This window comes from Belonocnema kinseyi, chromosome 4, assembly GCF_010883055.1.
Source record: "Belonocnema kinseyi isolate 2016_QV_RU_SX_M_011 chromosome 4, B_treatae_v1, whole genome shotgun sequence".
In the NCBI taxonomy this organism is placed as follows: domain Eukaryota; kingdom Metazoa; phylum Arthropoda; class Insecta; order Hymenoptera; family Cynipidae; genus Belonocnema; species Belonocnema kinseyi.
The window spans coordinates 38,666,375-38,679,937 of NC_046660.1; the positions used below are offsets into that span (position 1 = coordinate 38,666,375).

Sequence of the window (13,563 nt, forward strand, 5' to 3'; positions counted from 1 at the left end):
ATTTTTATTCAAAAATAAAATTATCGAAATAAATGATATATTAATTTCAATTATTATCAAGACTTTCGGATTGAAACAGTTAAAATATGGAAATTCTCAAATTTTGAACGGATGTAGAATTGTTTGGTCAAATTAATTATTGTTCTAAATTTTCAAGCCTTTAAAACTGCATTTTAAAATTCTCTAAATTAAAATATATGCTTTTAAAAATTAAAAATCTAAAATGGAACATTTTTCAAGTGAAAGGTTTTCTAATTAAGCATTCTAAACTAAATATCATAATTTATAAAAATGACTATTTCACAAATTATTTAAAAATACGGTTGAAATCAAAGTTGTACAAAATTTGTATTCTAAAATTTTTATGAAATTCCCGGTCAAAAAATAAATTCACTGTCATTTCCCGGATACTCTTAAAGGATGTAAATATATTTTAGGCGGTTTTAAGAGATTGTTATGGATTTTACGGAGTATAAGGCATTTTCATTAATTTCCGCGGAGGTCAATAGTTTCAAATGGATTTAAAAATATTTAATGGAATTTCACAGGATTTTAAACTATTTTTCGAGATTTGATATCAAGAATTTTACTCGATTTTAAGGGATCGCATATTTTTGTGGAATTTTGAAAATTTCAAATGATGTTACCGAATTAAAACAGATTTAAAGGAATTTCCGAAAAATATAAAAGATTTGATAAATTTTTTAGAAATTTTAAACGATTCCCGTGGATTTTTATGGAAAATTGAAGTTTGAAGATTTTAAGGGGCTTTAACGAATTTTAAAACATTTAAAAGCCGTTTGATAATGTCACGGAATTCCCAATTATTTTCGAATAATATAAAAGATTTAAAGGTATTTCAATGGTTTTGAAATATGTTTTATCTGATTTAAAAATTCGGGAATTTTCCCAGATTTTTTCAAAAATTTAACGAAATCTAAAGGTTTTCCGAAGAATATAAAAGACTTTTAGGTGGTTCGAGGAAATTTAAGGACTTATAAAATATGTTCAGTAACTTAAGGATTTTCGAAAAGATTCTCAGGAATTTGAACGATTTTAATGAATTTTAAAGGGATTTAAATAAATTTCAAGGGATCTCGCAATATTTCACAGAATTCCAAGGATTTTAATAAATTCAACAGTATTTCGAGAAATTTAAAATAATTTAACAAATATTTTTAACGATTTTTATAGTAGCTTGAAGATTTTAAGCGATTTTAAACAATTTTAAGAGATATAAAAGGCTTTCGATAATTTCACGGGATTTCAAAAGAATTACCGAATTTTCCAAGGATTTCCAAATAATATAAAAGATTTAAAGCGACCTCAAGAAATTTTAATAACTTTTACAATATTTTTAAGTGATTCGAAAAGATTCCTAGAAATTCTAAAATTTTTTTTATAGAAGTTTGAAAATTTTAAACGATTGAAAAAAATTTAAGAGCCTGAAAGAGGTTTTCAATGATTTTGCACAATTTCCGAATAACATAGAAGATTGTTAAGCTTTTCGAGGAATTTTAATGGCTTTTAGAAGATATCAAGGTATTTCAAGATTATATTGTATTTTAAAGATTTCAAACGATTTCCCCAAAAAATCATTCCGTAATTATTGGACGCTCCCCACTCAAAATTTAAATTAAATAAAAAAATAAAAACTAACTGCTTCCAGAAATGGGAACTGGACCAAGCAATTGGTCGGAGTTTGCAGGAGAAACAGGAATCCCTGCGGTATCCTCATCTTCATCTTCTCCGTCAGACGCTTCGTCAAGCTCCATTTCTTCTTCTCCCTCCAAACGCTCTTCATCATCCATGGCACTTCTTTTTTAAAAAGTGTCCTGGGTAGTTTCTGTAAACAGATTGTCAATCATAAAACGATTGTTTTGCAACATTTTCTATATAATTATTTTATCAGCACTATTTCGACATGAAACACCGTGTTTAAAAAACCGTCTAGATTTTTAAAATATATTTTTTGGCTAAAAAATCGATTTTAATATTGACTAACAAATACGTAATTACTATAATTATTTAAATAGTACGTTTCTAAAAAGTTCCAATTTCATAAATATCGTTCAAGCGATATTTGAACAAAAAATAGATATTTTTCGTTAAATTGAAGAAAACATTTACGCAGATTGAAACGAATCTTGAGCTTAGTGTCTATTTTAAAAATGATTTCAAGGTCGAAATTAAATGCTTTTTAAATTAAAATGCAACCAGAATTTGAGTTTGCTGAAAATCTTTCATTTACCCATTGGTATCCTCAGAAACTAAAATGGAGATAAAAAGGTCTTTTTGGTTTCTGCGCAGAAACTACGCGCATGTTCTCCAACGAAAGACAATATTTCATTTTCATAAATGAAAGACAATACGTAAATAAATAATTTTTTATAAAAGGCAATATATGAACCTATACTTTATTTTTCACCTAAAAAGTAATTTCCCTGATATTATTTAAAAAAAATGCACTATCTTTGATTACATCAATAAGTTTAGTTTTTTTCATATTTCAAGCAATAAGTTAATAAATCCTTGCGTAATGCAATAATCTATTTCCCTTATCAATATAATAAATTCAAGCTGATATCTTTTTCAGTAGCGATAAGAGCTTCACAATTAAAAAAAAAAAATTATGCTACGAAATGGTTGAAAATATTATAATTTTTATAATCTATTACAATATGTTTTAATCTATTATAATTGCATATAATCTATAAACGTTTTATGATAGATTTTTCACTAACTATAAAAAAAATTGTCCTCAAATTGTGTTAAAGTAAAGGAGTTTGAGTAGGAAATAAATTATAATTAAAAATTGGAATGACATTTAAAACTTGATTGTGGAAAAAACTGCAGGTGCCTTTTACATAAGATAATTGAAAACAATATCCTTCAACTAAACTGATAAACATATATTATTTTACACAATTACATTTCGAAAGATAATGATTCTAAAATACACTCAACTTTTTGGAAATGTAAAAAAAATGATTTAGAGCAACACTTGAAGTTTAAAAGGCAATAAAAGATGATAGAATAATTTACAAAGTCCAGATTAGATCGCCATAAAAGGATAGGCATTTTTTAAATATCCTGAAATAAGTTGATTTAAAATAAATTAAAAACAAGTTTAACGACCTAGTCACGCATTTATTAAACAAGTATTTTAAATAAAGGTAATCAATAATTATAAGATATAATCTATTTTAAAATATGCAAAATAGGGAAAACTAAGTGGAAAAGAGCACAGCCCGGAAAATTGATGGAAATAAAGAAAATAGGAGAAATGAAAATGGAAAAAAAGCGACGAAAGATAAAAAAAGTTGAGCCGTCAATGTAGCAGACAGTACAACAATCGTGGTAAATCACGCTAGTTTATTATTGTATTTATCCGCGGGCGTACTTGTTTTGAAGTTTTGCAATGATTTTTTTCGGCGAACAGGTATTTTTGGAGATTATTTGATTAAAACTGAGCAATTTGGGAAATACATTGGATCGGAATTTTCGAGCTCGCTTATGTCGTTGATGTCCTTACAGGTAGAGGTAGCGCTCGGTCACGAAAGGATGGCGTTCCCATCCTAGGGAACACGGAACTCCGAATCAGCAGATAACATTTTCCAACCTCGAAAAAGAGATGGTATCCTTGCAAAATGTCACTTTTGGGTCAAACCATCCGGTTTTTGCGGTCACGAAACTTACGTGGGTACTAAACTGTCAGCAAACAGAAACGTTTCGTTGGCTAGTTTACCGAATCAGAGCGCGAGACGCGCCATTACTGTCAGGGTTTGTAGGCTATAAACACACCTCGAGTTCATGCCTCGAGTCGAGAGAATCTTTTCGAGGCACACGTACCTTCCGATTATTGTGGCATTCTCCGATGTCTCGTGATGGATTCGCGCGCACTGTAATTACTGAGGTTCTCGACGTATTTTGCACAGTTTGATCTGATAAACATCTTGGAGCAAACAGAAAAATGTCAGAAAACTACAAACGGATGAGTACACGCCGGCTAAAACGGGGTGAACCCAGGCAGAAAACTTCAAATGGCTGCACTCCCGGAATCCAGATTCCGGAAGTCTGCACGGGTGAGTTGAGCTGGTTGACCACGAGATAGCGCGTCGATCGAGGCGCGAGAATCATTTAAATTTAAAAAAGGGCTGGACTTGTATTAGTTTAGTTCGGAACTTTGAATACAATTATGTTTATGGGCCCGTTAAAAAATACATCAAAAATATATATGTGAATAAGAACTTTTTAAAATGCTTAAAAAAAGTAAGATTTGTGATTTTGTTTTACAAGTAATGCATCTAATTACAGATTTCAGACTCTTTCCTCTCTAACTTTTGTTTCACAATTCCTTTTTCCGCTGTTTGCAAAAAACTTCCAACTATCCTCATTTTTTTTTCTTCAATGCAAACTGGATTACTAGAACGCAATAAGAAAATCTAATTATTTGGTTGTAAACTTTTTATTTTTTGCTTAGAAAGTTAAATTACTTTGTTAAGTATTTATTTCAATTTGTTACTATTTAACTATTTTTTTCAAAATTATTTCTATGGTTGAAAATGATTTTTTTTTTACTGAAAATTTAACTATTCTTTTTTTTGTTGGATATTTAGATTTCTTACTTGAAAATGCAATTAGTTTGTTAAAATTTCTTAATTTTTTTGCGTGGAAAGTTACATTACTTTGTTAAGTATTTATTTATATTTTTGATTATTTAACTATTTTGTTCCCAATTCTTTCTTTGGTTGAAAATTAATTTTTTAAACTAAAAATTTAATTTTTATTTTTTGCAGGAAACTGATTGTTTTTACTTTAAAATTCAACTAATTACTTCCTAATTAAGAAATTTTCATTTTTTGTTCAAAGTTGAACCACTTCGTTAAACATTCTATGTGTTGGTTAAAAATTCAACTATTTCGTAGAAAATTATTTTGTTGTTGAAAATATATATTTTTTAAACTGAAGACTTATAACTATTCCATTTTTGATTGGAAAATGTTTCTTTTTTAGTTGGAAATTTAAGTAAATAATTTTTAATTGAGAATTTATATTTTTTGGTTGAAAATTCAACTACTTACTTGAAAGTTATACTACTTTTTGAAATATACCATTTATTAGTTGTAGATTTATCTTTTTTGTTGCAAATTCGTTTTTTTTGTTTGAAAATTAATTTTTTTAACTGAAGATGTAACTATTCCATTTTTTGTAAAAATTGATATGTTTTAGTTGATAATTTAACGAATTATTTTTTGAATTCCAAATTCATCCTTCTTGTTTGAAAATTGAACACCTCGGTTAAAATTTCAGAATGCTAAACTTAAACTTGAACATTACTAGTTTAATTGTTCCAGTGAGAAAAAAGTTTGAATTTTTAAATTACAGGTTTGAATTCTTATGTTTGAATAATAATTTAACAATTATTAATTAACAAAAAATATTTAAACTGTTTAATTTATAAAATTTTGAAATTTCGAACTGTCTACGATTACGGATTTTTCCGTGAGACTAACCTCTTTTCCAGATCGTTCAAGGCTAACCTTACGGAGAATTCCGTAATACTATTGGTTAGTTTTACGTAAAATTCCGTAATACCGCATTATAAACATTTTTATTGAGCTGGAAACGAGGAAATTTAAGTTTTTAATTTTTGTTAAATTGTGGGAAGGAGCGAAATGATGAATTTTTTCTGAGCTCGAAGAGGCCTTTTTCCTTTGTAGCATTTTTGTGTTGAAGGGGTGAACTTTTTATTTTCAATATTTTTTCTGAATTTGAACAGGGTTTTTTGTTTTAATTCATTTTTATTGAGTTGGTTGGTGGAAATTTCTATTTTTCATTTTTCCTGATTTGAGAAAGGGACATTTTTTGTTTTTAAAATTTTTCTCGAATTGCAAATTACGAAATTTTTATTGTCTTTGTTTCTAAATTGGAAGAGGCCATTTTTTCCTTTTTTAAATTTTTATTGTGTTAAGCAGGGTGGTCGCTGGACCGGGAAATGACTGGAAAATTAATGAAATCGGCAAAAAATCTGGAAATGACACTGCTTTAATTTTTTTACCGAGAATTTTACATATTTTAAGAAAAAACATCCGTTCAAGTTTGATTTTTCTTTAATGTTACAAATTAAACTTTTTCAATTAGAAAGGCTTTGTAGTGAAACAAAAGTGAATTCCCGATTGAAACTTTATAAACTATTTTCAATTTAAAAATAACTTCAGAATAATATATTCATAATTAATATTGATTAATCATTAATTAATTTATTTTTGTTTATTAATTTATTAAATTGTAGGCTTTGTTTCAGTCTAAAATTTGACAATTAGACATTTTTTAATTGCGAAAAAGATCAATATTGCTTAATATTTAGAAATATTTGAATATTTAATTTTGTTATACGAATAATTATTAAACACCTATTATTCCTAGACAAAATTTAAGTACGTTGAAGAGATATTTCAAAGCTTTTAAAAGACACAAAATTAATGTAAAATTTGAAATTATTTCAAATAATTTAAACGAAGTGTCAACATATATCGCCAATTTCGACTATTCATACCGAAATTTCGGTGCAAACAGCCCAGGATGGCCTAACTAAAGATAAAATATAAATTTGTCATTTTTGCAGATTTCGAACAAAAAATTGATAAATTTTGTAAAAATTGTGAAAGGCTCCAAAATAATAAAAAACTTTTTAAAAGATATTTTCAAAATTGTCAAACATGAATCTGGAATATTTCAAGGAAATATTTTTAACTTTGAAGGGTTTTTACCGAATTTAGGAAAGATCTTAGCAAAAAATCGAGTAATTAAAAAAAATGTTTAGTAAATCTGAAAAAATTTAAAAGATAATTTAAAATTAGAAAAAATCTTAAACAGATGTAGATTTTTGAAGATTTTGAAGTAAAATTTGGAAGCTTTTTAAGTATTTTTAATCTATTTGAAATAAGCCTTTTTTTAGCAATTCTGAGTTGAAGGGGGGAACTTTTTATTTTCAATTTTTTTCGGAATTGGAACAGGGTAATTTTTTAAAATTCAATTTTATTACATTGGAAAGGTGGAAATTTCAATTTTTAATTTTTCCTGATTTGAAACAGGAACATTTTTTGTTTAAAAAATTTTTCTTTGGTTGAAAATTATGAAATTTTTATTATTTTTATTTATAATTTAGAATAGGTAACTTTTTTTCTTTTGAACGTTTTTATTGTATTAAGGGAAAATTTTTGTCAGAATTGGAAGATGGGAATTTGATATTTTTAAGATTTTCATTGAGTTAGAAGGGAGGAAGTTTTGGTTTAAAATTTTTTTAGGCCATTTATCTTTTTATCATTTTTTAGTTGATGGAGGGAGGTTTAAAAAATATTTTTTTCTAAATTTGAAGTGTGATTTAAAAAAAAACATTTTGTTGAGTTGGAGTGAAGAAATTTCTGATTACAAAATTTTTGTAATTGATAAAAGTATGTTATTTGTTTTTAAGGTTTTTATCGAGTTAGGAAAGAGGGAATTTTGGTTATTTTTCGCATCTGGAAGAGGCGATTTATCCTTTTTGTAATTCTTATTTTTATTTTTTTCTAATTTGAAAGAAGGACTTTTTAAGATTTTTATCGTGTTAGAAGGAAAGAAATTTCGGTTTCCATTTTTTGTGAATTGAAAAAGGCACTTATTTTTTTTTAAACAATTTTATTGATTTGAAAGGGAGAAAGTTTTGTTTATTAATTGTTTTTCTTGGATAGAAAAGGCCAATATTTTCTTCTTATTATAACATTTTTATTGAGTGGATGGGGACACAATTTTCTAGTTTTAGTATTCAGACGAAAGGGAAATTTTTTTATTTTGTACTTAATTGGAAGAGGGACATGTTTTATTTTCACATTTATATTCAAGTAAGTTGAAGAGAAGGATTATTTTTAATTTAGAAAATTATAAATGATAGCCTGCATCTATATTTTCTAAACATAAATATTTGAACTGCTTAACTGATAAAAGTTAAAAAAAAAATTATTTTGTAATTTAATCGCATTTAGTTTAAAATTGTTAAATAGAAAAGTGCTAAAAGCTTCAATCTTAAAAGTGAAAATTATGCATCATTTTCATAAAAAATTTTAATTTTAATTTAAAAAGTTGGACTTTAAAAAGGTAAAAATTTTTTTTCGAATCAGGTAAAATCCGGGAAATGACCAAGAATGTTTTCCTGGATCAAAGTGGCTATCCTGAATAACAATATTTTGGCTATTTAATGTAATAAAAATTAGTAATAGAATACTAAGAATTCATTTTTTAGTTTTGTTATTAAATTGTCTATTTTTGTATTATCCACTGAGGTATTTTATCATTAGCGCCACGATTATTAACATCTGAGTAATCCTGATACAGGTTTCTCCCATTTAAGTGCAGATAGCGCCACGGATACTTGTTCGGATTAAAAATTTTTAAATTTAAACTACGGGGCGCCTGAGGGTGCCTCACTAATCCCTTTTCTTTCAATTTCTTCAAATGTTAAAACGTACTTTACTTTCATTTCATAAGAAAAATAAAGAAATAGAGTATTAAATGTTCAAAATTTACATTCAAAGAAAAAAATATTTAGGCAAATAGTAAATTTGTAATTTCAACGATAAATTTCAACAAATTGCTTTTGGAATTAAGTACGTATTTCTCTGAAGAGAAATAAGTACTCTGAAATGAATAATAAATTAAAAATAGCTCAAAAATGCTTAATTTTTACCAAAATTTAGTACATTTTTTCAACAAATTTGACCTTTTTCTTCTATAGGGAGGACCACACTATCATCAATTTTAATTTTAAAGTATTATCACGTATCGTGTCTTAATTATTAATTACACTAAATTAATGATTTTACATCCATAAGTATTTTATATTAATGATTATCTACTGTAAGGTGGTCTCCTCTATATTGCTGATTTATCTTACAGACAAAATTTATAAATATCAAAGGGTGAGATGTTAATTATCGAAAGTATGTTTATAAAAAATGCTATTATCAAAAAGAAGATATTTGACAAAAATTGTCTGTCTAAACGCTTGTATGCACATAGATGGCATATTTTCATATAAAATAATAACAGTGTACTGTTTTTTGAGTTTTTTCAATACATATTATCCAAGGGTTAAAAATAAAATAAAAAATGTAGTTTCCAAATTCTGGGCAAGTGTCCTATTTGACAAAAGCTGCTCGCTAGACGGTCAATATCATGTAAAAAATAAAAATAAAAAACTATATTAAAAAAAACTGCACAGAAAAATTAAAAAATAATAAAATGAAATAAAAAATCCAAATAAAAATAAATAAACAATAAAAAATCAAATATAATTGAATTAAAAAAAAATCAAAGAACTTATATCGATTTTTCTATCAATTTTTTGGAGAACATTGTTCATATTAATTAATCTGTTAGCTAAGAAAATATTTTTTCTAAACTTGGAGAACTCCATTGACCCCAAAATTAAACAAAAAATTCTAAAGAAAAAATCGACTCTATAGTACAATTAGATGCCAACGTTGTGAAATTTTTTTTCTATATGTGAAATCGTTAGTATTGATCCGAAAAAGGTAATCTTATTTCCTTTTGCTAAAGTTAATCGAAGTTGTAAAATCACAAAAAAATAGCCTAGTACGAATAGAGAATTTGTATATGAAATGAATACATGTGTTTTACATGTGTCTAAATTTAATTTAAAATCTGGGTAAAAAACCTGCCGGAATGGGAGCTTTTATTAATGATGTGATGTCAGTTATACTGAGACGAGTGATAGGTTATTCAGTATGTTTGAAAAAAATACGTGTCACATTCAATTTGTTTTGATTCTGATAAAATAGAAGTGTTTTTTAATAAAAGGAATGAGTTCATTGAAGTAGTTTATTCAATAATTTTTCATGTGTCATAAAAAAATTTATATTGCAGAAGAACATAATTTTGAGAATAAAAAAACAATAATAATAATAAATAATTACATTACTGGTCTGTAAAATGTTTTTTTTACTCGCTTAAAGAAATTAAATTATTTATTAAACTAATTAATTAGACTACTCGTAAATTTTTTACTACTCGTACTTGGCTTTTTCAGATTTCAAAACATTAATTATTTTGAACATAAATAAATAAAATATCAATACTCATGATTTTGTCAAATATTTTTCACATGTATTTTTTGCGGGATTAAAGCATAAATGAAAAAAAAAAGAATTAACAAAAATTAATTACGAATAAATAAAATGTTAAGAACTTTTTTGTCCCTCATATAAATCTTAAAAATGTGGATTAGTCCTTTTAATTTGAACATTAATGTACACTTTTTGCAATTTTTTATACAATATCATGTATAATATTTCAATGACCCAAAATTTCTGTGATCCGTAGTTTTATTTTCATTTGTATTTTTTTTATATCTAGAAAACACTGACAGATGAAAGCTTTAAGTCAAGTTTTGTTGACAAACTTTCTTTGCGCGATGACTTGTGTTGAATGGAGCTATGTTTTCAAAAATCAAATTTAAAATATACAGGAATGGTGAAAGAATTTTTCCAGGCATCTGAGATTTTTCTAGGTGAAAATACAGTACAAAAAAAAAAACACAAAATTCAATTTATCCAACAATTACTGTGCTTATTTTTATGATTATCCAGACACACGAAATTTTTTTCAATATACTTTTACTAGCAGAAAAGCCTTAAGTACCTGAAACAATTCTTTCGTAATTCCCGTAAATTTTAAATTGTATTTTTTTTCATATAGTTACAATTTTAATTTCCAAAATTTGGTTTTATTGTCGCGCCCTATACAGGTGGTATGAAAATCTCAATTAACAAAGAGGTTCGCAAACGAAAGAGCTATTTTTCCCATATTATGCTCTTTTGCGTTTCATTATAACTTGGTTTTTCGTAAACTGCATTCAATCCCCGTTTTGCAGATCTTCAGCTTAAACATAGGACAATTGAGAATATCCAAAAAAGCGCAAAAATCGCGCCTTAGTATAAGCAGCTTAGCGCTGGTGGCTCGTGTCTGTCAATGGCACAGCAGCTGAATTCGATCTATCGAAAACCCATCTCTATCGTGATCCCATAAATACCGAAATTACGGAGGGTGCAGGACATATTCCAAAAGTAGGGAAAATTAGAAACCTTGAATGAAGCTGAAGGGCGGATCTGTTTAATAAGTGGCAAAGCGGCAGTTCTCCCTTTAAAGGGGACATATTATACCTATAGGTATATACTAGGTACTAGGGTGTTTCATTTTATAAGGAAAAAAAAAAAAATGATTTTCGAATTTGAACACGCAGATTAGGGTAGTTCAAAAAGGCCTTTTTTAAAAGCTTTTTGATTTCTTAAAAATATAAGCCAAATAAAGAAGTTTTACCCCTAATAGAACATGATCGGGTAATTCAAAGTGTTGCTTCATACATTTTTTTAGGTAAAGTCTGAAAAAAATTGAAAAATGTTCATCAAGTTGAAATAAATGTTTTTTTTATAGCTAGAAATAAATCATAAAATTATTGGGACGATCATTTAGAGGAGTTCTATTATAGTTATAAGAAGCAAGTAGAAAAAAATTTATTTGAGTTTTTGATCTCTTTAGGCTATTGAGAGTTCTTGTTTTTTTACACTATGGGTCACAATTGGGCGCCTACTTATGAAAATCCGATTGAAAATAGGCTTGTCTCAGAAATTTAATAAGTCTGCGAAAAATTGACTTTTAGAATTTCAATTGTCAATTGTCAATCGTCAAGTGTCAAATGTTGTTTATCAATTATTAATTATAAATCGACAATCATCAATTTTGAGTCGTCAGTTTTCAATTTTCAATAGTTTATTCTCAATAGTCAAGTGTTAATTGTCAATAGTCAATCGTTAACTGTTAGTCATCAATCAATATTTCTCAGTCATCAATCATACAGCGTCAACCGTCAATCTTAAATTCTCAATCGCCAATTGTTAATTGTGAATAGAGTATATTTAAAATCGTCAATTGTCAACCACCAATCATTTATTGTCAATCGTCAATTGGTCATCAGCAATTCTGAACCGTTAATTGTCAATCGTCAATTGGCCAGCAGCAATCCTGAACCGTTAATTGTCAATCGTCAACCATTAATTATGAATCGTCAATCGTTAATCGTGAATCGTAAATCGACAATCATCCATCTTTAATCCTCAATTGTCATAAGTCAAAAGGACATTGTCAATAGTCAATAGGATATTATCAATCATCAATCGTGAATGTCATAAATCATGAATCTTGAATCGTTCATCATCCATTTCAGTCTCAATTGTCAATAGTCAATTGTCAAGAGGATATGGCTAATAGTCAATAGGATATTATCAATATTCAATCGAATATCGTCAAAAGTCCATTGTCAATCATCAATCGTTAATTGTCAATCGCCAAACGTCAAACGCCAATTGTAAATTGTCAATGGGATATTCTTAATGTTTATTTGTCAATCGACAATTGTCAATCATCAATTGTCAATCGGCAACCCTGAACCGTCGATTGAGAATATTCAATTCTCAATAGGACATTCTCATTAGTCAATTGTTAATAGTCAATCGTAAATTGTCAGTGGCATATTCTCAATAGTCATTTGTCAATCGTCAATAGTCAATTGTCAATCGTCAGTCGTTAATTGTCAATTGTCATATGTCAATTGTCAATTATAAATCAGCAATCTTGAACTGTCAATTAAGAATCGTTAATTGTCAATTGTCAATAGGGGATTATCAATAGTCAATTGTTAATAGTCAATAGTCAATTGTCAATAGGATATTCTCAATAATCATTTGTCAATCGTCAATTGTCAGTTGTCAAAAATGCATTCTTAACAGTCAATTGTTAATAGTTAAGTGTCAATTGCAAAAAAGACATTCTCAATATTCAATTGCTTAGAGTCTTTTTTTAATTTTCAATATGATATTGTCAATAGTCAATTGTCCATAATTCCATAGTCAATTGTCAATTGTCAATCGGAAATCCTGAACTGTTAATTGAGAATTGCCTATTGTCAACAGGACATTCTCAATAGTCAATTGCTAATAGTCAATCGTGAATTGTCAATGGGATATTCTCAATAGTCATTTGTCAATCCCTGAACCGTTAATCGTCAATTGTCGATCGTCAATATTGTCAATCGTTAATCGTCAATTGTCAATTGTCAAATGTCAATTGTCTATTGTCAATCAACAATCCTGAACCATCAATTGAGAATCGTTACTTGTCAATTGTCAATAGGGAATCATCAATAGTCAATTGTTAATAGTCAATCGTCAATTGTCAATAGGATATTCTCAATAATCATTTGTCAATCGTCAGTTGTCAGTTGTGAATAGGGCATTCTTAATAGTCAATTGTTAATATTTAATCGACAATTGCTAATAAGACATTCTGAATATTCAATTTTTAATAGTCATTTTTCAATTATCACTAGGATATTTTCAATAGTGAATTATTTAAAGTCAATCACCAGTCGTCAATAGAATAGTCTCAATCGTCAATTTACAATCGGCATTACTGAACCATCAATTGAGAATCGTCAATTGTCAATATTGT

General features: G+C 27.5%; 1 protein-coding gene across 3 annotated transcripts in view; it reads right to left on the minus strand.

Annotated features, from left to right (window-relative positions):
* The window catches only part of LOC117171274 (histone-lysine N-methyltransferase 2C-like), a 166,826-nt gene extending 162,826 nt beyond the window's left edge, over positions 1 to 4,000 (minus strand). For all 3 annotated transcript variants that reach the window (XM_033358411.1, XM_033358413.1, XM_033358412.1), the window contains exons 1-2: positions 3,853 to 4,000; positions 1,661 to 1,846 (exon numbers count right to left, since the gene is read on the minus strand). In XM_033358411.1, coding sequence (XP_033214302.1) covers positions 1,661 to 1,811 — 151 coding nt within the window. In that variant the 5' untranslated portion in view covers positions 1,812 to 1,846; positions 3,853 to 4,000. The remainder of the gene's footprint in view (positions 1 to 1,660; positions 1,847 to 3,852) is intronic.
* Between the last annotated feature and the right edge of the window lie 9,563 nt (positions 4,001 to 13,563).